We start from the raw sequence: 21,566 nt of genomic DNA, 5'->3' as shown, positions 1-21,566 counted from the left end.
TGCTGGCATTAGAAGTGAAAAGTAAACATGTCAATGTCCAATGCCTCTTTCCACTTTCTTTTCTTCTGTTTTCTTTTGTTTTTCTTTTTACTGGGGTAGGAGGCGAGGGGTGGAGAAGGGACTGGGCCACCAGTAGTGACAAATTTAGATCAAGAAGGTTACTTTCCTTAAAATTCTTAAGGCTCACGTCTCAGAAGGTCAAGGAATGCTGACTTGTGCACCACACTCAGATGCTTCAGGCAGACATACAGGAGAAGCCCAAGTAAGAAAGGCGGTCAACACACGGATGGCACAGAGATAGGAGCCCATCTGAAGAGGCCGCAGTAACCTGCACCCAGGAATCTGGAGACGGGAAGGAACACTTAAACACCCGTCAGAGCAGGTCTGTCTTCCATCAACTACAGGAGCTATTTCAAAAGAGCCCCCAGTAAGCTGTTCCCTGGTCCACATGGGACTATTTCCACTTACAGATGACGGGCAGCATTATTTCAAGAGAATCACTTTAAGAAGTCAAACCTGAAAAGTGAGAAGTTGGTTTCCATTTCTAGTCTCAATGTATTTCTCCACAGAATTGCTCCCAATGCTCATTTCACCAAGTGTTCTTGACTGAGTTTGCCAAGTTTTGTGGAGGATTAGTTGAAACTGCTGAAAAGCACAACCAGGTTCGTCACCAAAAAAATGTCCTCTGTGGGGATCCTCACTTTCCCACCCCCTGAGAGTGCTGGGTGACAGCCTAGCATCTAGAACAAGGTGAACCCACTGTTGAAATGCAGTTACAGGCCATTCCAGGTCTGAGAAACACAGAACAAGCCTTCCCCGCCCCCTGACCCCCGCCGGCTCCTCGGCCAGAGCTAACCACTTTTCACCCGGGAATATCTTAGCTTCGAAAGGACATTAGGCTTCTCCCCCAAACACAGTGCCCCGTTTGTTGACGGTGGAACAGAGGTTGCAATAAATAAGACTCCTTTCTTCTCCTACTGCCTGTGGGAGTAGGCTCAGAAATCTGTCGTGGAGACCGAAGAAGGAAGTCAGCAATAGTCCAGGAAAAAGCAAAACTGGGGGTTATGGCTTACACGGGTGGCTGCAGAGGTCTGCCTGACACACTGCCTCTTGTGTCACAGACTGAGGGGACACACGCACACCTGCTCGGCGGCCTTGCCCTGTGAGTCCAGGAATCTGTGTGTCCTGAGAACAAGCTGCCCAGCAAATGAGAAGCAGAGACGTGGCCCCAGAGGAGCGGGGTGAGCTCTTCTCCCACTTAGAAAAACAACTGCCTGTCCCCTGTGGAGGGAAGAGGGGTGGCGGAGAAGCAGAGATGTCACTCTCAGAGAAGCATCCCATAGGGACACGTGAGGCTGGGAGCAAGGGATGCCCTCCGACAATTTTTCACTAAAGGTTCATTCAACAAACATTGGTTGAGCATCTGCCTTGTAACAAGGACTGTGCCAAGTGCTATAAATACAGTGGTGAAGTGGAGGACACGGTTGGCGTGGGCTGGAGGCCCTACTGGAGAAGACAGAGGGTGACCAAGTCCCCAGGGGGAAGGACAGATGGTGTTCAAGGTGTCTGGGAGTGGCAGGAGAGGCCAGCCAAGTCTGGTGAAGTACGAGTGGTTGGGGAAGGCTTCTCTGAAAAGAGGGGAGACTGAGTCAGGGATGCCTAGGTGAGGGAGTAATGGTGTAGGGGGGCAGGGAGCAAGGACCCTGAGGGCAGAGCACAGAGCGGTACAGAAACTGCAGGAGGCCTGGCTGGCTTGAGGGCAGAGAGCCCACAGGAGAGTGGACAGGGTGCGGGTCTTTGCTCCACGTTAAAAACTTAGACCATCAGAGGACCTTAAAGAGGGAGCCACAAGGTCTCCAGGGATAAGAGATCACAGCGTTGGGTGTTGGTGCAGGGAAGTCATGAGAGATGGTGCTGTGGACAGAGGAAAGACCAAGACTAAAGTAGAGAAAAAAGCGAGTGGGCCTTAAAGAGTTTCCCAAAAGGTCAAAATGGGAGTGAGAAAGAAAACCCAAAGAACCCACGCAGGGTTTTCCAGCTTTGGCCAGATCCTTTCTCCACCTCAGGAATATGGGGCAAGCCTCTCCCATGTGGCCCCTAAGCCCACACTTCCCCCTTCTTTCCTCAGTCCTGGAGAATTTCTGGCTGAAAACTCAACTTCTTTTCACTTCATCTCCTAGTGTTCATGTTGACCTGGTGCACCCTAGTAGAGCCAGCAATGGGTAGGAGCTCAGGGTTTCACACCCCTCGTCAGGAACACCCAGTGTCATCGCACCCTGTGAAAGTAAAAGGGCCCTAATCATTAAGCCTAGCGAATCCAACTGGCCATACGGTCTAGGAAAGCTGTGCAAATCTGTGCTTGACTAACTCCATTAAACATTAACCCATTAGTTATACATTTACAACACCTAGAAACAATAATTATGTGTTTCTTTCCTTTAGTCACTAAATCTAGCTGAATCGTTTATACTTTCAGCACTAGAGAGATTAGAAAGCATTTTTTTGTCTGTGCAAGAATTCTTCTTTATGTGGAACCTTCATCTATATCCTGTTTGAAGATTCTCATTTTTTTTTTTTTAGATACATCTAATTTCATTGAGCATCTACCATTTGTCAAGCATCAAACTAACAGATCATCACATTTAAAGCTTATTTTAAAAAGCATATCCAAATAAGGGTCTTATGTAAGAAGACTTTTGCTTATTTCAAAAAAATCTGGGGAGAATGTAAAATGGTGCCGTCACTATGGAAAACAGTATGGCGATTCCTCAAAAAAATAAACATAGAATTACCATATGACCCAGCAATTCCACTTCTGGGTATACGCCCCCAGGAAATGAAAGCAGGCACTCAAACAGATATTTGTACACCAATGTCTACAGCAGTACTATTCACAACGGCCAAAAGATGGAAACCACTCAAATATTCATCAACAAATAAATGGCTAAACAAACTCTGGGATATTCATACAACGGGCTATTGTTCAGCCTTAAAAAGGAATGAAATTCAGATACATCCTACAACATGGATGAACCTTGAGGACAGTGTACCAGGTGAAATAAGCAGACACAAAAGCACAAATACTGTGTGGTTCCACCTATGTGAGTACTTAGAGTAGTCACACTCACAGAGATTGACATTAGAGCTGTGGTTAACTGGGGCTGGGGAGGGGAGGGGAGGGGAGGGGAGGGGAGGGGATGGGAAGGGAGGGAGCAATCGGGAGTTAGGGTTTAATGGGTACCGGGTTTCACTTCGGGACGAGGAAAAAGTCCCAGAGATGAATAGTGGTGATGACTGCCCAACAATGTGAATATACTTAATACCACTGAACCGTACACTTGGAAAATGGTTAAAATGGTAAGTCTTATATATATTTTGCCACAAGAAAAAAAAAAGATATGAAAATACGGAGAGAAAAGTTAATGGTATGAAGACTCAACTTTTTGTGGAAGATAGAGATTTATTTCTAAATTGAACGTGAGTAGGAATGCAGCGTTCCCAGGCAGCGACCCACTCTGGAGAAGCCAATTAAGCCATCGGGAGGTAACACACAGTCAGAGGGGGTTTTTAAAATCTTCTCTCTCCCGTGACCCTATTTCTGCCGGGTTCTTACTAAACTCTGATAAGGCATGATGATACTTCGTGAAATACAAAATCAGAGCCCCAGACTGTCAGGGTCTGAAAATGAAAGGAGGCCCTTGGTGATGACTTGACCCACAGTTCACATGGAATGCTTTCTTCCTTGGGGACATTTCCTAAACAAAGAGCAGCCGTGTGTCTTGCCCAGCCCCATACCTAAGGCCCCATACCTAAGTCGGTAGAAAGTGTAAATGACCCTAAATGGTGGCCATCTCAAAGGACGCCTACTAAATAGTCATTTCATGGGCTTTCTTGTGATTCTATCATATGAAGAACACAGGTAAATATCCTCTGATTACATGCCATAAATAGTACAGAAAACAGAAAATTTTTAATTATAAGACTGACAATTCTCACAGCCCTCTTCTAAACATGGGGGGGAAGGTCTTAGAAACTACAGAAACCGCACTAGATCAGTCACTTTGTGACTTAACTTTTTAAAAGATGATTAATAGCCAAGATTTTATCAAAAAACTATTATAGAGGGGATATATGGGAACTCGCTGTACTTTCCGCTCCATCTTTCTGTAAACCTAAAACTTCTCTGCAAAATAAAGTCTATTAATTTAAAAAAGCAAACAAAACTATTTACACATCTTATAGTAGCTATCAGTTACTTTAAGAAAACTTAAACTGCCTCAGTTGGCTAATGAGCGGTGTTAAGGCTTCACCAATTTCTCGGGCGATCTTGGTTCACACAGCGTGGCTCCCAGCTAATTATCTGCAGGTTCTAATCTGGTCCCACAGCTTACCCGGGCTTCATTTCCGCACCTTATGGCGCGTGAAGGACAGGCCAGAGTCCGCGCCCTCGAGTACGCATGCGCAGATGGCCCAGGGCTCCCAGGTCTCGGGAAGCGCACAGGCGTGAACAGGCAGCTGCCGGTCGCTAAAGCGTCTCCGCCTTGATCACGACTTCAGCAGCCCTGTCATCCCGCCCAGACCAACGCTTACAGAGTGCGACTTCCGGAACCACTCTCTCCCCCGCTCCCCAAAAGGGAGTGACAGCTGAGTAATACACTTTTAATTTCTTATAATCTAGAAAATTATAAAACTAAATTTAATGTTTTCTATGATTCAGGCCTAAAATGATAAATCCAGGGGATGTTTTCTCTACATCCAACTGCATTATTCACATGAATAATGTGACTACCAATTGACAGCTCTTCAGATTTCTCACATCGTAAGTATAATATGAAACAATGAATAGGAAAAGACTTTATAAAATGCACAATACAGATGTAAGACATCAATATCGGATTTTTAATTGCTTTCCACAGGTGTCACAGTTATTCTTCTGACAACTGGCACCTCTCAAAACGACATTTAGAGTTAATTCAATTTTTTTCTCTTTTGTTATAATTTGACTTAAAAGTTCTGTCCAGCCTCTTACACCGTTAATCAAATATCTAAAAATGTCACCACCATGTTACAAGGCAATTTGACTGCCTCAGTAGAGATTACTAATCATGACGTTATTTATACATGTGAAGATTAAACAAGACCAAATAAACATTATTTAAGCATCTGAATTCAGCCTAGCGCTCTCAAATATGTGTCCGAGACAGTGACATAATGTAAATAAATAAATATATGTTATATCTGAATGAATGAATGAATACACAAACAGATAAATACATTCTCTGCTATTCAGTTTGCAGAGAACAACAAAAAAGGAAGAAAGAAAATTTCAATCTCCTGTTGCTGAGAGGTTGTGAGACACACTTTCATTTGCTGTTAGTGAGTATATAAATCGAACAATATATATTTTTTAAATAAGGCAATAAAGATCACATTTGAAAAATGTTTATGCCCTTTGACCCAGTCATCTCATTTCTTGGATGAATCTACACTAAAAAATAATCAGGAGTGCAGCTACAAAAATATTCATATGTTTACTGCAGCATGATTTATAAACTTGGAAACACCTTAAATGTCCAACAATCAGAGCAGGTTAAATAAATGATTGTGTACCCAAATGACGATTTATTATTCTGCCATAAAAAATTATTACAAGAATTTAGATGCTGGTCATGAACGAGACACTGGTACCGCCTGGCCTTCCTGCAGCAAACAACTAGAATACTGGACAAAATAACAAAAGGAGCTCTAAAATACTGGGCGGTGGGCAGCACAGAACAGCGATTCCTGGGAAAAGAGCTTTCTGCCTGGAGGCACTTTCTGGACTGTGGTTTGTCGATGTCTTATAAAGTTAAAGATACACAAATCCTTTGGCCAGGCACTTCCACCCATAGAGAAATAAAAACGTATGCCCAGAAAAAGGCTGTTATAAGAATGTTCACAGCAGTTTTATTTACAATAGGCAAAAACTGTAGCGACCGGTAGCGAAGTCCTGGAGAGCTAATGCACAGCATACTGATGATAGTCAACAATACTGTATTATCAACTTCAGAGTGGTTAAGAGACAAGATCTTAACTGTTCCCACCCCAAAAAAGAGATGCTAACCATGTGGTGTGACACAGGTGCAAGCTAACGCCACTGCAGCAGTCACACTGTAATGCGCAAACGCGTCGAACCAGCACGTCGGCCACCGCAAACTTACACAACGTTATCTGTCAATCCTGTCTCAGTAAAGAAATAAAATAGGCACTGAAAAAAAGAACCGGGATAACCCAAACAACCTAACAAGAGGATGGATAAACAGATTTTATATATTGAAGTGATTTTATATATATGAAGTGAAATACTGCTCAGAAATAAAAGAACAAACCACTGCCACAAGCAGGAGTGGGTGAAGCACACAGACAGAAGGCTGAGAAGAAGCCAGACACAAAGCAACACACCCGCTTTGACTGCAATCCTATGACACTGATCAGCAAAGCTAATCCAAAGCGAAAGAAGGGAAGGAAGTCCAGAGCAGTGGTTCCTCTGGAGGCGGGAGGGAGGGCCGGCCCGTGGCAAGTGCTGAGAACTGACTGGGAAGGCAGAGGGGAGCATGCTGGGCTGATGCAAACGTTCTGTAACGTGATAAAGTTGTGGCTTACACATGTGCATATTTGTCAAAACCCATCCAGCTATATCCCTAAGGAGCGTGGATTTAACTGTATCTCAATAAAAAGGAAAAATGAAAGAAAATCTTTATTATAGGACCGGATGCGCTATTTTAGCTCCACAAACATGCCTTTCGCATGCTGCTCTCTCCTTTGCATCCTTCCTCACTCTCTGCCCCCTTCCTTTACCAAGGCCTTTCTTTGAGTTGTCTCTCTCCTGCCCTAAGCTGTCCTTCCTTTGTGTTCTCCACGCATCCTCAACCCCTGCACACCCCACACCACGACCGAAGCAGTCTGCTTACCTGCCTCTTTCCCTCACTAGCCCAAAAGCCCAGAGGGCCAGAGTCAGCCTTAAGTAACAATTGAAGTGATCAATTGATCAAGTCATCTAACTGGTCATTAGAATCACAAGCGATTTCTTAAAAAACTTTTTTCTGTATTATAAAAATTTCTGCTTATAAATCAGAATAAAGGAAGTTTCTGTATAGAGAAAAGGTCAATTGAGGACATTAGAAATACAAGAGAGATTCTGAGGAATAGCTTAAGGATGCCCGAGCTACTTTGTTCTTTCATTAGGTGCAGCTTTCTTTCTAAAGATGAAGATGTTACAATTTGAATAGATTGCTAAGTAAAAAGCAAAAAAAAAATTAGCAAATGCTAGAATAAATTCCAAACTGCACTATATTTTTCAAAAGACTATTTCTTCAGATATTAAAACTTACCTTTCTTTTAGCTTCAATATAACAGGAAGAAATAATGATCTCAGAACGGACCTCCCTTTCTCTCCATAAATACACAAAAAAGCTTTATTTTGAAGCCAAAACAGTTGGGGGTATAAAAAGTTTTTTTGACAGAGTCCTGGAAACTATCTTCATTAACTTCCCAGAATCCTTCCCAAGGCCCAGTTGAAGACGTCCTGTTGAGTAACATATACTGTTAGTATGGCCAATAGTCTGCCATTCAAAACAGAAAAAGGAAAAAGGGGAAAGGTTTGGCCAACTAAACTGTGCTAAATGGAAAAATGGTTATGCTTGACTGTTCACCTAACCACGGTGGATAATACACAAATGATAAAGCTTAAAAATAACTCTGGGGCCAGCCTGGCAGCACAGCGGTTAAGTTCACGTGTTCTGCTTCAGCAGCCCGGTGTTTGCTGTTCAGATCCTGGGTGCAGACCTTCACACTGCTTGTCAAGCCAAGCTGTGGTGGCATCCCACATAAAATAGAGGAAGATGGGCAAGGATGTTAGCTCAGGGCCAATCTTCCTCAGCAAAAAAATGAGGAAGATTGGTGGCAAATGTTAGCTCAGGGCCAATCTTCCTCAGTAAAAAGTGGAGGATTGGTGGCAGATGTTAGCTCAGGGCTAACCTTCCTCAAAAAAATAAAAAATAAAAAAATAGTATTATTGACACAAAAAAGTACTTAGAAGGGGGCCAGTCCCGTGGCTGAGTGGTTAAAGCTCTGTGCACTGCACTTCGGCAGACCAGGTTCCCAGGTTTGGATCCCGGGTGCAGACCTTCACACTGCTTGTCAAGCCATGCTGTGGCAGCATCCCACATACAATAGACGAAGATGGGCAAGGATGTTAGCTCAGGGCCAGTCTTCCTCAGCAAAAAGAGGGGGATTGGTGGCAGATGTTAGTTCAGGGCTAATCTTCCTCAAAAAATAAAGAAATAAATAAATCTTGTCAAGAAAGGAACCTCCATATGGTTCTTGAAGCCTGGCTCATGTATTTTCATTTATTCAGCTCACTTATCATTAACATTGAACAACTTAAGGTACGGTATTTGTATCCCCATTTGATCCTATAGCTCTTGGCGCCACCTAAAGATGGAGGTGTGGCACCTAAAAAGGAAGCTGTGGAGGGCTGGCGGAAGAAGCCTCTCAGAGAAAGACCTTCTCAGAAGGAGGAGGAGTGGTGGTTTGAGGAACAGGCCTCAGATTCCTCAGCCTCCTCCCCTCCTCCAATGAATCTCTGCTGCCTTCAGCGCCTGGGAGCTCACAGAGCACAGGGGAAGGGAGCTGTGTGACTCTGGAGGCCGTCCACACGGGAACACAGCTTCTGCCTCCCTCTCCAGACCCTCGTGCTGGAGCCCTGAAGTGCCACGTGAGCAACCTGCCTCAAGGCTGCCATGCTAGGAGGAAGCCCACACTAGCCCACATGAGGACACCACACGGAGCAGTCCTGAGACCACACGAAGGGAGAGCATGGCCAGCTCCCAACTGCCCCAGCACCCTCCCCAGCTGCCCCAGCACCCTCCCCAGCCACCCCACCCCCAGCCCTCCTGGACTGTAGCTTCAGACATACGCACGCACTCAGTCATACCCTTCCTGAAATCTTGACTGACAGAAATCAGAAAAGATCTAAAATGAATATTGTTCTTTTAAGCCATAAAGTTCTGCAGTGATTTCTTACACAGCAATAGATAACTGGAAGAGAAGCTGTGCAGAGGAAAATAAAATGAGATAATAAAAATGTGAAAACAAAAGAAAGACATATCTATGAGAATAGCAGCTTCACAGAGAACAGGAGGAAAAGATAAAAATGCCTAAAGGGCAAGAAGTTAGCATGGCTTACATCCAAATCATAATGAAGAGCTTAAGATTGTTTCCAATCTATTCATTTTGTGAAAAAAATTCAAGAGAAACTTTATATTTGAAATTGGTTGAGGCCAGTAAGAACTAATAGAAAACTGAAATAGAATCATTTTGAATAAATACAAGTCCACAGTAATGGTAATTTCTACCATGGCTTCCAGGAAGGGTCTCTGCCCGGCCTCTTTAAGAACAGCCAGCACTCATTTGTAAGAAGAAGCTCCAATTTACATGCAATTCTCATTCTAAAAATCTTCCAAGATTTTCTGTCCTCAGAATGTGAAATTTGCCTATTTTTTCATTTACTCTGTCAATAAGCTTAGCAAACACTTTCTATTTGGATGATACTATAATAAACCTCAATCTAAATTCTGGTCAAGTTTTCAGAAATTCTGGGGAAAAAACAACAGACAACCAAATTAATGAGGTTTTACAAAACCCAGCAAACAAGCAGCTCTTGTCTAAAGGTTTGCATAAAACAAAGGTCCTTCTGTGATTATGTTCCCACAACAAAGTGCTACTTCCTAATTGAACCTACACAGAAAATAAAGCATTGCTTCAAAAGGCAGCTTTATTTTCAATGCCATAGGAAACACTTCCTTTTCTATGAAACATATTTAATCTTCTAAAGGAACATTACAAATTTTTACTCACAAGTCTGACCACTCCCTGTGAACTTTTTGCCCAGGTTTAAACATTTTTAAAGAAGAATACAAAACATTGATTCATTTTCCTGCTTCATGGCCAAAAAACACATGTTAGGAAGCACCAATTCTACCAGTCACTGCAAACACATGGAGGGAGTGTTAATAATCTGCCCCCTTTCACAGGGACGAGGACCCCACTGAGCAGCAACGTGGGCAAAGAGAACAAGGGGAGGGGTTTGGGCAGAATCAAAGCACTCCCAAATCCAGGGTAAACTGAGAGCTCCTGCCAGTCTCCCCGCCAAGTCATTACACAAAGGCAAACAGCGCTAGGAGCCCAGAACAAATGAGGTGAGACCGTGTGGCACAGTGTAGAAGGAACCAGAAGGCCTGGTTTCCAATCCCAGCTGCAGCACAGCGAGCCATGTGACTCTGCGCAAGCCAGTGAACTGCTCTGTGCCACAATTTTCTTACCTCTAAAGGAGACCATCTGTATTCCAGGATCGCTGGAGGAGAGCAGGTGAAATAATACAGATGAGGGAAAAAATGCTGTATGGTCTGTAACCTATACCCATCTATGTAAATGTATAGGTATAGATTCTTAGATATATGCATTATATGTGAATATACAAGATATACATCATGTATTCATATACATATGTAGATTCTATATGCTATATATAATTACTATACACAATTCCATAATACTATATTACTAAATTCTATATTATTCTAAATTCTATATACTACATATAGATTATATACTACATATACTATAGATAGATTCCTATACATATGAATATATACAATGGATATGTATAGATTCCTATTCAGGCAATAAACGTTTCTTTTAAAAGGGAAACTCAAAACTAGCCACAAACTTGCAATATGAACCTTGAAATTGACTTGTATTCACTACATTACTTCATTGGCGTACATATGTGATCAATCTTTTTTCATTGAGAGCTCAAGTTATTACCCATAACAGAAAACCAAAATGTTGGGCGTGGGAATTGTTATGCAAATGATGGGTAAGCCATATAGTAGAATATTAGTGCAGCTTTAAAAATTATTAATAAAGAGTTTTAGTTACATTGGGAAATGTCCATGCTATAAAGTTAAACAAACATCAGGACACAAACATACATATCCTAATCTCCACTGGAGGGACAATATCAGCTAAAGATGCAGACAGAGCCCAGGCTCGTGAATGTCAGCAAGTCCTACCCTTGAGCAAGTTACCCAAATTCTCTAAGTCTCAGTTTTGTCATTTCTCAAAAGGAGATGATAATAGGACCAAACTCACAGGATAATTATGAGGATTCCATGAAATAATCCAGATCAAGTGGTGAGCACAGGGCCTGGCCCACAGTAAGTATGTAATAAATGCGAGCCCTGTTGCAGCATTGTTCATTTAAATACACAGAAATGCATGCAGAAGTCTAAAAGATATGACAATAATATTAGTGGTGGTTTCAGAGTGGAGGGACTGCAAGTTTTTCTGCCTCTTTACTCTTATCTGTACCTTCCAATTTTTCTACTATGAGTGCACATTACTTTCCTAATCAGAAAAAAATAGAATAATTATGACTTATGAGTTTACTTTCTCAAAATCTGCATAATTGCCCTTCTTCATTCCTAATGCTATAGCAGCCGATGCACTTTGTAAAGTATGAGAGCATATCATCCAGCCACACGTTATACATCTCCCCCACAACACACAACCAAAAAGTAATAATAAATAAATACATACATAAACAAACAGAGCCGTCTCCACTACCTACACCCTGTCCTTAAAGTCACAGTACCAAGGTGGCCCTACGGCAGTCTCAGCCAAGATCCAAGGACGCCGAGCCAGTCAATGTAGCAGAAGGCAGTCCATGATTTTGCCATGAGAATTCCAAATTTTGCATTTTCATTCCAAAGTTAATCTAAAAACTTAACATAAGCATATTCAGGATCTGGCTGACCAACATCTAACAAAATTCTGCCCCAGGATTTCAAGCCCATGTCTCTCTGCTTATGTCATCAAACTGGCGTGAGTGATCACAGACTGAGAGACAGTATTTGCGCTGGCTGCAAAGTAACTGCAAATCCACCTTTCTGCACTCTGTTTCTGGGGTTGTGAGCGGAGGCACGAGCAGGAAGCGGGGAGGCTGGAGGAGGGAGGAAGGGAGGCTGGAGGAGGGAGGTGGGGGGGCAGGAGGCTGGCTGTAGCAGTTGACGCCAGTCTCCAGCTTTTCGTCTCTCCCCAAATGAGCCTCTTCAGCCCTGTTCGGAGGTGAAGGACCCTCCTCCAAGCTAAGGACCACAATTCCCTGCTTTGGTCCCCACTCTGAGTTACTTTGGCACTCCGTTTTCCAGTTCTCCAACACTGTTTAACCAGTTCCTCACACTAAATATGTTCCTTTAAATAACAGTGTCATTTTTGTCTGATTGGACTCTGGCTGATATACCACGTATTTCACAACATATTAACTTTTTAAAAAATTGTGGCAAAATATACATAACATTAAAATTACCATTTTAGCCATTTTTAAGTGCACTATTCAGTGGCATTAGGTACTTTCACACTGTTGTGTAGCCATCACCATCCTCTATCACCAGAACGTCCATCATGCCAACTGAAACTCTACAACCATTAAAGAATGACTCCCCATCCTTCCTCTCCTCAGCCCCTGGCAACCACCGTTCTACTTTCTCTCTCTATGGATATGACCATTCTAGGTACTTCATACGAGTGGAATAGTACAGTATTTGTGTTTTTGGGTCTGGCTTACTTCACTTAGCATGTTTTCAAAGTTCATCCATGTTGTTGCATGTATCAGAATGTGCTTCCTTTTTAAGCAAGAATACTATTCCATTCTATGTAGAGACCACACTTCCTTTATCTCTTCACCATCAGTGTACACTTGGGCTGCTTCTCCCTTTCAGCTATTGTGAATAATGCGGCTATGAACATGGCTGTGCATATATCTCTTTAAATTCCTGCTTTCACCTCCTTTGGGAGTATATCCAGAAATGAAATTGCTGGATCATATGACAATTCTGTTTAACTTTTTGAGGAACCATCACACTGTTTTCTTCAGTGCTGTACCATTTTACATTCCCACAAGCAATGCACAACGGTTTTAATTTCTGCACACCCTCACCAACCCTTGTTATTTTCTGTTGTTTTATACTAGCCATCCTAATGGGTGGGAAGTAGTATCTCATTGTGGTTTTGACTTTCATTTCCCTAGTGATTAATGATGTTGAGCATCTTTTCAGCTGCTCAGTGTATTAACTTTTAAAATAGTGTGCCTCAAACTAGAAATCTTGGGTTCTTCTACCGAGAAACTCCACCATAAGAAGCACATTTTAGTATAATTAGCAGGGCCTAAAACAATGTTGACAACCGTAAAATTCAAGACCCATCAAATGTGCATGCTCTCTCCCTCTCAGAATGATTTCTTTATAATTTTAAGTTGTCACAAACATCCCTAAATTCAGCAGTGTAGCACTCAAGAACGAGCTCCTGAGTCACTTGACAGTGAGCAAGAGTTTACTCCCAGAGACCACCCACACACGTGATAGCCGTACATTTATTTGTTAAAGTGACTCTTGAGTTTTCTTTTTCCTAAAACAAAAAGACCAGACTCATTCAATTCCCATAGATTGCTTTTTTCAAGTAAGATATTGCTAAATATCTAACAGTGTAAATTCTAAAATACTGTGAATGAATGCAAGAAATGAATAGCAGGCATTATATTAAAGAAGAAATAAATCTAATCACTTCTGTAATATGCCACCAAAGCAAACATCCTGTAGTTGAATCTTGACTGCAAACCACACGACACTTATGGACTTTCTGATAACACCACTCTTTATCTTTTCTTTAGTTTATCTTTCAGGTAACCAAACACACAGAGGCTAAAAATGTCATAATTTCAACAGCTGTCATCAACGAAAGAATCAAGAATGGGATCAATGTTTTTAGCATTTGCCAACCCAGAACGAAGCTGATTAATTTGGTCACAAAACCTCAGGAACCAACATATTTATTTAGTTACATGAACACATTTACAACATGAAATTGTTATGACTCCTGATAATATTAAGGTCTGTCTATTATTACACTTTAGAAATTTATACTTTAGATTTTACATTTTTATAGGAGTGAAACAAAGCAGTGGACAGGCTTGCTATTGATCATCATCTTTTAATCAGGCTGTGAATAAAAAAGGGGTGGGGGAAGTGAACAAAAGCACTGATTCACACTGCAATTATTCACTCAATGCCTCAACTCTGTCAGTGTCCGGGCATGCAAGAGTGAACAAGACAACTCCCAACTAATGTTAACAAGAAAAGAAAAGGGACGAGGAGGAAGAGGAAGAAGAGAGCTGTGGTCCCTGCCCTCATGCAGCATAGACTCTAGAAATCGACTAGCTACTGGCCAATGGCTGCTTTTGACAGGGAAACACACAGATTTTGACAATGGAAAAAAGCCATCAGAAAGTATAGCCGTGCTCTAGATCTGAGTGTCAGTGACACCTAAGAAGCAAGGGAGAGATGTGGGAGAAATAGGGAGACAACAAGAAAGAGATCCTGCTGTCAAGATTCAAATTTAGCCTCATCACTAGTGGGACAACCAGCCCTGAGTGCAACCGAAATAGCCAGGATCACTGAGGATGTGTTCTGGTCAAAAATATTTCACTGGAATTTAATCAACTCTTTAGAGCTGAATTTAGTTTAAAGGAAATAGAGGGCATAAAAGGAACATGTTAAACAAAACCACGATGAAACAAATCCAGAATGTGGGATATTCTACACAACAACTGGCCTCGTCTATTCAAAAAGTCAATATCATAAAAAGAAGTGGAGGACAATTCAGATTAGAAGATTTAAGAAGCAGAGCAAGCAAATGCAACGAGCGTTCCTTCTTGGATCCTGGTCTGAAAAAGAAAGCAAAAGCTATAGACTTTGGCAGACAAACTGGGAAAATCGCATATAGTATGGCTAAATAGTTATTAGGAAATTACCGTTAATTTTTGTTAAGGGTGCTAATGGCATGGTCTTATTCAGAATAAATGTCCTCATTATTTTTTTGGGGGGGGTCGAAAATTAGCCCTGAGCTAACATCTGCCGTCAATCCTCCTCTTTTGGCTGAGGAAGATCAGCCCTGAGCTAACATCCATGCTCATCTTCCTCTACGTTATATGTGGGACGCCTACCACAGCATGGCTTGACAAGCACTGCGTAGGTCTGCACCCGGGATCCGAGTGGGTGAACCGCAGGCTGCCGAAGCGGAATATGCGAACTTTGCTGCTGCGCCACCAATGTCCCAGTGCCCCAAATCTCCTTATTTTTTGAAGATACAAAAAATATCGTAATGGTACAATGTCATGATAACTGCCATTCACTTGAAGACTGTTCAGAAAGATGAAACAAACATGGCAAAATGTTTAACAATCCCTCAGTCTCAGGGGTAGGCTTATGGGTGCTCGCTGTAAACTGCTTTCTACATATTCAAAGATGTTCAAAATAAAAAGGCTCAAGAAATAAATAAATCTCTGAAAGTTTTGCTCAAATATAAGCATAATACACTTTTTTAATTGAAAGCACAGAAGAAATTTTACACTGTAAAAAGTAAAGAAATTGATAAGTACTAATTATATTAAATAATCTTAATTTACAAGCTTATCTAAAAACACTAGAAATTACCTAGAGGTCCATAACTATGTACATGCCTGTTTTTGAAATATGCCTTAAAGACCTAAAACTGATGCCCCCACTGCAACTCCTTATCTGCCTCAGTCCAACCAGAAGCAGAAGGTCCGCGTTCAGGATGAGGTCAAGAAGGACGTACTACAAGACAGACAACATCTAACGTGGATTTGGAGTCTGTTTGTAAAATGTTCAGCCAAACACATAATGTCATGTTCCTAAAGATGAAAATGGTTATACTTTTTCCCTTAGAAAAAAGAGATTGGGAAAAGCAAAATCTCCTGAGATGCATTCTTACCATCAAAATAAAAACAAAGGCTAGGGCAACAAGGGAGCTCTTTTCCCTTCTTCTTCAGGGAGATTTGAAACTATGAAATCCCGATAGATTAATTCAAGACATATGGCTGAAAACTATTGATAATACTATAAACCTAACCTTGGGAAAATGTGTCCTGAGCTTCACATTTTGCTGCCTTATTTCCTGTTATTATTAGAGATCAAAAGTTCCTGATATATGAATAGACACAGTTGCCTTGTCGTCTACTTACAATCCTGCATACTTTTTAAATTATTACTTATGCAAAGAATTATGATTATTCATCATTAAATCTCAAAGATTCCTATTTCAACCCTGCAGTGCATATTTCAAGCATTTTTTCCTTTCAACTGATACTTCAGGTGAGAGTTATGAGTTCTAACACAAGAGAAACTGAATGGAAATAAATAAGAATGTCAGGGGACAGCTTTTCTGGAGAACTGAAATCAGAGATTGTGGCAACAGCTGCCATCTCTCTTTTTCATCCCTTTCACTCAGACAGCTTTCCCAGAAATACTGGAGAACCAGGGCTCACATCACGTTTCTCTCATCCTCCTACGTGGCCTTGAAGCAAAGCGAGAGGATGCAGCTGTGGCTGGAGCCAATTATACCACCCCTTCCCAACTCATGCTACAGGGTTGCTGACGGTAGTGCTGAGCAACTCTAGCTTGTGCAGTGCCCTCACAGACAACATCACAGGGGTGAGGCATGGTCAAGAGGTTTGACACAGCCCCCTTTGGTTTCCTAGCCTTATTTTCTACATAGAACCCTTATATGATAACTTTGCACAATGTTAATAGCAAGATAGTGTGCTAGAAATGCAGGAAATGTATGTGTTTTGTCCCCCACTGCACCCACAGTGTGTCTGTGGACAGCTAGCACACGGCCTGGCAGAGTATCCTGGACAGATGAGCGTGCCCTGCTGACACAGCTTCTGAGAACATCAAACCACACAGAAACAGTTTCATTCATCTTCTCAGGGATCCCGGAATGATCAATGTAACAAGAAATGGACCATGGACTACTTCTGTCTATCACTTAAACTCCAGTGGTGGACAAACAGTGAGACCAGAGTGTAAACATGTTAAGAAACACAGCAGACTTACCAGAGGTCACAAAAGACTACAACTCAGCAACCCACACACATTCTTCAACAGTCCTGGTCTCACCTACCTGTCTTAAGTCCAGAGTGATTGTGACCCAGTGATATTCTCTCCCGTTTTGAATACTGGGACTTTGCCACCAGTTATTGGTACCATCTATAGCATTTGATATTGGATGGCGTTCTGTTAAAAGAAAATAAAAACATGCATTCCTCTCAGCTTTTGGTTTAAATTTGTTAGTTTCTGAACTGTAATACTAGTGGAAATGAATAGCAGTGAAGGTGAACACAACGTTCATGGCTTCCTAATAGAATTTTTCAGTAATCATTTCAAAAAGTATGAATTTCCATGGGTACTTCTGAAGAGAAGGAACAGCACTTGCCTTTGGGGTTCCCGCTGCTGCCATCACAGATCCGGCACTGCGGGTTCCGCACAGGCCGACCGGGCACATGCTCCACAAGTTTGCAGAACATCTCAGGCCCCTGCTCGCCACAGGTCGCATTGGTGCTGATGTGAGCATTGCTGGCAAGATTGAGAATGGCAGGAAACAGGCCTGAAAGTCAAAATTCACCAAATCAGCGGGACCTCTTGAAATCAAAAGGCTAAGTTTACTTCATCTCACTTCGTGGGAGAATAAAAAGAGACTGACGTAAGTCTAGTTGCTGAGTGAAGGAAGCCTTACGCAAAGGCAGTATACATGGTGGTTTTATTTATATGAAATCCTAGCACAACAAACTCATCATGAGAAACGACCTCTGAACAGCAGTTGCAAAGGCTGGGGACTGACTGTGAAGGGCCATGAGGGAACTTTCTGGAGTAATGTTATGTTCTATATCTTGATAAAGGGTTGGATTGCACAGGCATACGCAGCTGTGAAAAATCATAGACTGCATAGGATTTGGGTAGAATTGTGTATTCCACTATATGTAAATTTTGCGTCAAAAAATAAAAGAGAATCATGAAAAATATTGATACAAATGCTGAACACTTTAGGAGAAAAGTGTGCTTAGGTCTTCAACTCACTTCAAAATGCATCAAAAAATAAGCTGGATTGACAGATAGATAGAGATGGGTACACGGATAGACAAGTGATAAAGAACATAAAATGTTCATTGTAGAATCTAGGTAGAAGGATAGATACTTACTGTACACTGTTTCCACTTTTCTGATTGAAAATTTTCAAAATAAAATGTTGAGAAAGCATGTTTTAAGACAAGTTTCAAACAGCCCAGTGGACATATTTGCCAATGAAATTCAAACATCTTTCACTTACAGGCAGGGCATCCATTCTCCACCCACTTGTTCCGGCTGCCCCTGCTAGGGCTTACAAGGTCTCCCTTATAATTACCTAGGATTTCTCTCTCTCTCTTCTCTTTCTTTACTGCCTGTTTTCTTTGGTGAATAAAACTTTAGAACACAAAGATCCGGTTTTCAAATTTCTCCTCAATTCACTATTCATCTTTGCCTTTGTATACTCCTTTTGTCTCCAGTGATTTTTATCTTTAAGCAGCTGGTCCACACTATTCAGAAAATAGTTTTTGGAAAACTATGAGAGAAATAACTCCACGAGGTTTAGAGATTTGACTTTATCTTGGTAAAAGAGGACAAAAGCCATGGAGATTCCATAAAAACCTAGAAAGGATAGTGCACATGATGTGAAAGGAGATGTCCCGCGTGACTGGACACTGGGGACTGAGAGAGGACTTGAGAGGAGGGGTCTTAGCTAAGTGGGGTTTCTCTAATTTACTAGAACTTGATCTTCAAAGATCACAGAAGATAATCTTTATAAAAAACACAGAGTCAATATTATTTCTGAACTATTTCTTTTCCAGTGAAATCTGGAAAAGCAAAATATAATTTTGGTAATAGAAGGAATTCATGCCTTCAATTTTTATTTTTTAGGTGCTGCTTAATATTTTCAATGATCTTTTCTATTATAAATATTTTAATAATTTAAATTATAAAATAAAAATGGTTATTTCTTAAAGAGTTGCTACATTAAAAAACTTACCATGCATCTACTTTAAAAAATAACTTATTAGGTAGTCTTTCAAAGATTTTCAAAATAAAAGAGCCACTTATTAGCAGGTCTATCCTAATGGAATGACCCTATGCAAGTCAGCAAGCCCTTAGCCTCTCAATAGAAAACAGTTACTGAATATTTGTATTCTAGAGCATTATCTTAATTTTGAAACATAACACAGAATTACATCATATACTATGTTTACTATATTATTTATATTTTCATTTTAAATTAAAGTTGGTCATTTTTATCATATTCCTTTAAAGAGATTTATTTTGTAATTAAAAAGGCTTTATGAGGAAATGGATGAATCTTTATGTTGAATTACGCAGCTCCCCAAATTATTACTTTTATCCATCAGTAGTTAGACACTTACATCTTATGCAATGATCTAGCTCCTAAAATGACATGTGATTTTGGGAGTGGTACTTATACAGAGGGAGGAGCTGATATATATTCTATTTGGTACTGAGGTAAGCATCAATTTTCTCCATCCTTTATGACCATAATATGCTCGTAATCTGGTTCGAATGTACCTTATAAGCTAATAATTTAAAGTACAACATGGTTTTAAACTGTGATGTTTTATGCAAATAGTTAAAATGATGTTTTTCTGGCTCTATATCATGTATTTGCATTCAGATTTGCAGTACAGTCAACTCTCTCCATTCCCTTCTCACAGACTAATCAAGCGAGGGAGAGGAAAAGAAGCCAAGGTCAGAAGAACTGATTTAACAACACATTTCTCTATCAACAAACACTTTACCCGGTAACTTAACAAATGTTCCCACTTTCTCTTTGTTCTCCCCTCCAGTCGCTGGACATCAAGAGAATGCCCCAGTTCCTTGCCAGGGCTCCCTCCCACCCTGAAGACCTGCAGGGCCTTGAGTTATTGGAGCTGGCACAGTGGAGGGGGCTGGGGAGTCATGAGGGCACCATGCTCTGCGTGCTCAGGAGTCTATGTTCTGAGCCACTGAGAAAAAGAGGTTCAAACCTCGTGAACACAGACTTAACAAAATTTTGGCGAATAGTATCTCCATTGTAGTAATCAGCATCAGATAGTTCTTGCACTAGATAGGTTTCAAAGAACTTCCATATTTCCTTACCTTGCTGGTACTGTAAATAAACTTTTAATAAAAAGAAAGATAAATTCCTTCATTAGCATGGCGGTATAGAAAAACCTTTAAATAATTAATTTCATAAATACATCTTGATTGCCTTTCACTAAAACTGAATCTTCTCAGATAAGCTAGTACATAAAAAAACTATTCACTAAATATTATTCCTTACATATTACATTTACTCTCACTTCATAGTTACAGAATAATTATTATTCCTTGTTGCATATGACCACATCTGCTAGAAGATGAAGGAAAGAAATATGTACTGGAGAAAGCATGTTTTAAAAAGAACATTTTAACAAGTCCCTCAGGTTGCCGAGTCTTTCAAAGACTACAGCAATATTTCAACAAAGGGAAACGCCATGCGCTTCAATGGGGGGAGGGGCAGGAATCAAAGGGCGAGAATGGGCACTGGGATGGAGAACATACCAAGAGCAAAAGTTTGATTTCACATGTAAAAATCAAAGGCAGAATGAGGGCTGAACAGAACCCACATGTGACACAGTTTGCCCATTACTGAGCCACGCGCTTAATAAATTAGACTATCCATTTTTGTTTAGAGACGTCATTTACTTTAGATAGTATTACTGTAAACTAATTTGAACTTTTTTCCCACATTCAGGACCCACAATGGAAGCATTTTTTTTCTATCCCTGTAGTTAGCCAGTAGCTAAAGACATTATAACGCCAAACTCCTTCGAGTATGAAATAATGTCCTCTATTCCTCTCATTTACCAGGAGTATTTTTTTTGTCTTCTTTCTTCCCAGCCTGAGTACACTCAGCCTTCTTACATGCACGTCAGGACCACTTTCATCTGCTGGAAATTCTGTTATTATCATTAGGAGAAAAGCTGCCTTGAAGCTGAGGGCCAACAATGCTGCCACACACCGTTACCAAGGCTTCCAGATAGTTGAATAATTCATTTTTAGAGGTTTCTATTTTTTTCCCAGCAGAAAATATTTTCACCATCTTAAAGATGGAGTATCTGAAATGCTGACTAGCCCTGAAGCTCATTGCAACAACTTCTTTATCAAAATTTCTCAAATGATTCAAGGCCAACAGTTCCAGGCCTGATTGCATTTGTGTGTTAGAGAAGCGTGAGGTTTTTCTCTTTCTGTTTTGGAAAAACACATTTTTGAGTCCTACAAAATGTTATATTTGCCTAAACCACACTCAAGGTCATTGTGATATTCTGAAAAGAAAGTGATTTGCAATTCTTAATTAAAGGATCTGGGGCAATATGTTCAGATCATTGTTTTCCACCATGAAATAAAAGATCATAAATATTTTTTATGATTGAATAATGAAACTGGCTTCTGGTGTCAGGAGTTTTTGTTCTGAAAAACAGTCAAAGCTACTTATTCAATCCACGGAGAAATCTGGAAAAACGGGATTTATGTTTCTAAATT

General features: G+C 40.9%; 1 protein-coding gene across 2 annotated transcripts in view; it reads right to left on the bottom strand.

Annotated features, from left to right (window-relative positions):
• Window positions 1–21,566, bottom strand: part of LAMA1 (laminin subunit alpha 1) — a 148,532-nt gene that overhangs the window by 103,660 nt on the left and 23,306 nt on the right. For both annotated transcript variants that reach the window (XM_046671019.1, XM_046671020.1), the window contains exons 2-3: window positions 17,395–17,565; window positions 17,083–17,195 (exon numbers count right to left, since the gene is read on the bottom strand). In XM_046671019.1, the coding sequence (XP_046526975.1) occupies window positions 17,083–17,195; window positions 17,395–17,565 (284 nt within the window). The remainder of the gene's footprint in view (window positions 1–17,082; window positions 17,196–17,394; window positions 17,566–21,566) is intronic.

Source organism: Equus quagga, chromosome 9 (assembly GCF_021613505.1).
Source record: "Equus quagga isolate Etosha38 chromosome 9, UCLA_HA_Equagga_1.0, whole genome shotgun sequence".
Lineage (NCBI taxonomy): Eukaryota > Metazoa > Chordata > Mammalia > Perissodactyla > Equidae > Equus > Equus quagga.
This window is presented reverse-complemented; position numbering and strand designations above follow the sequence as displayed.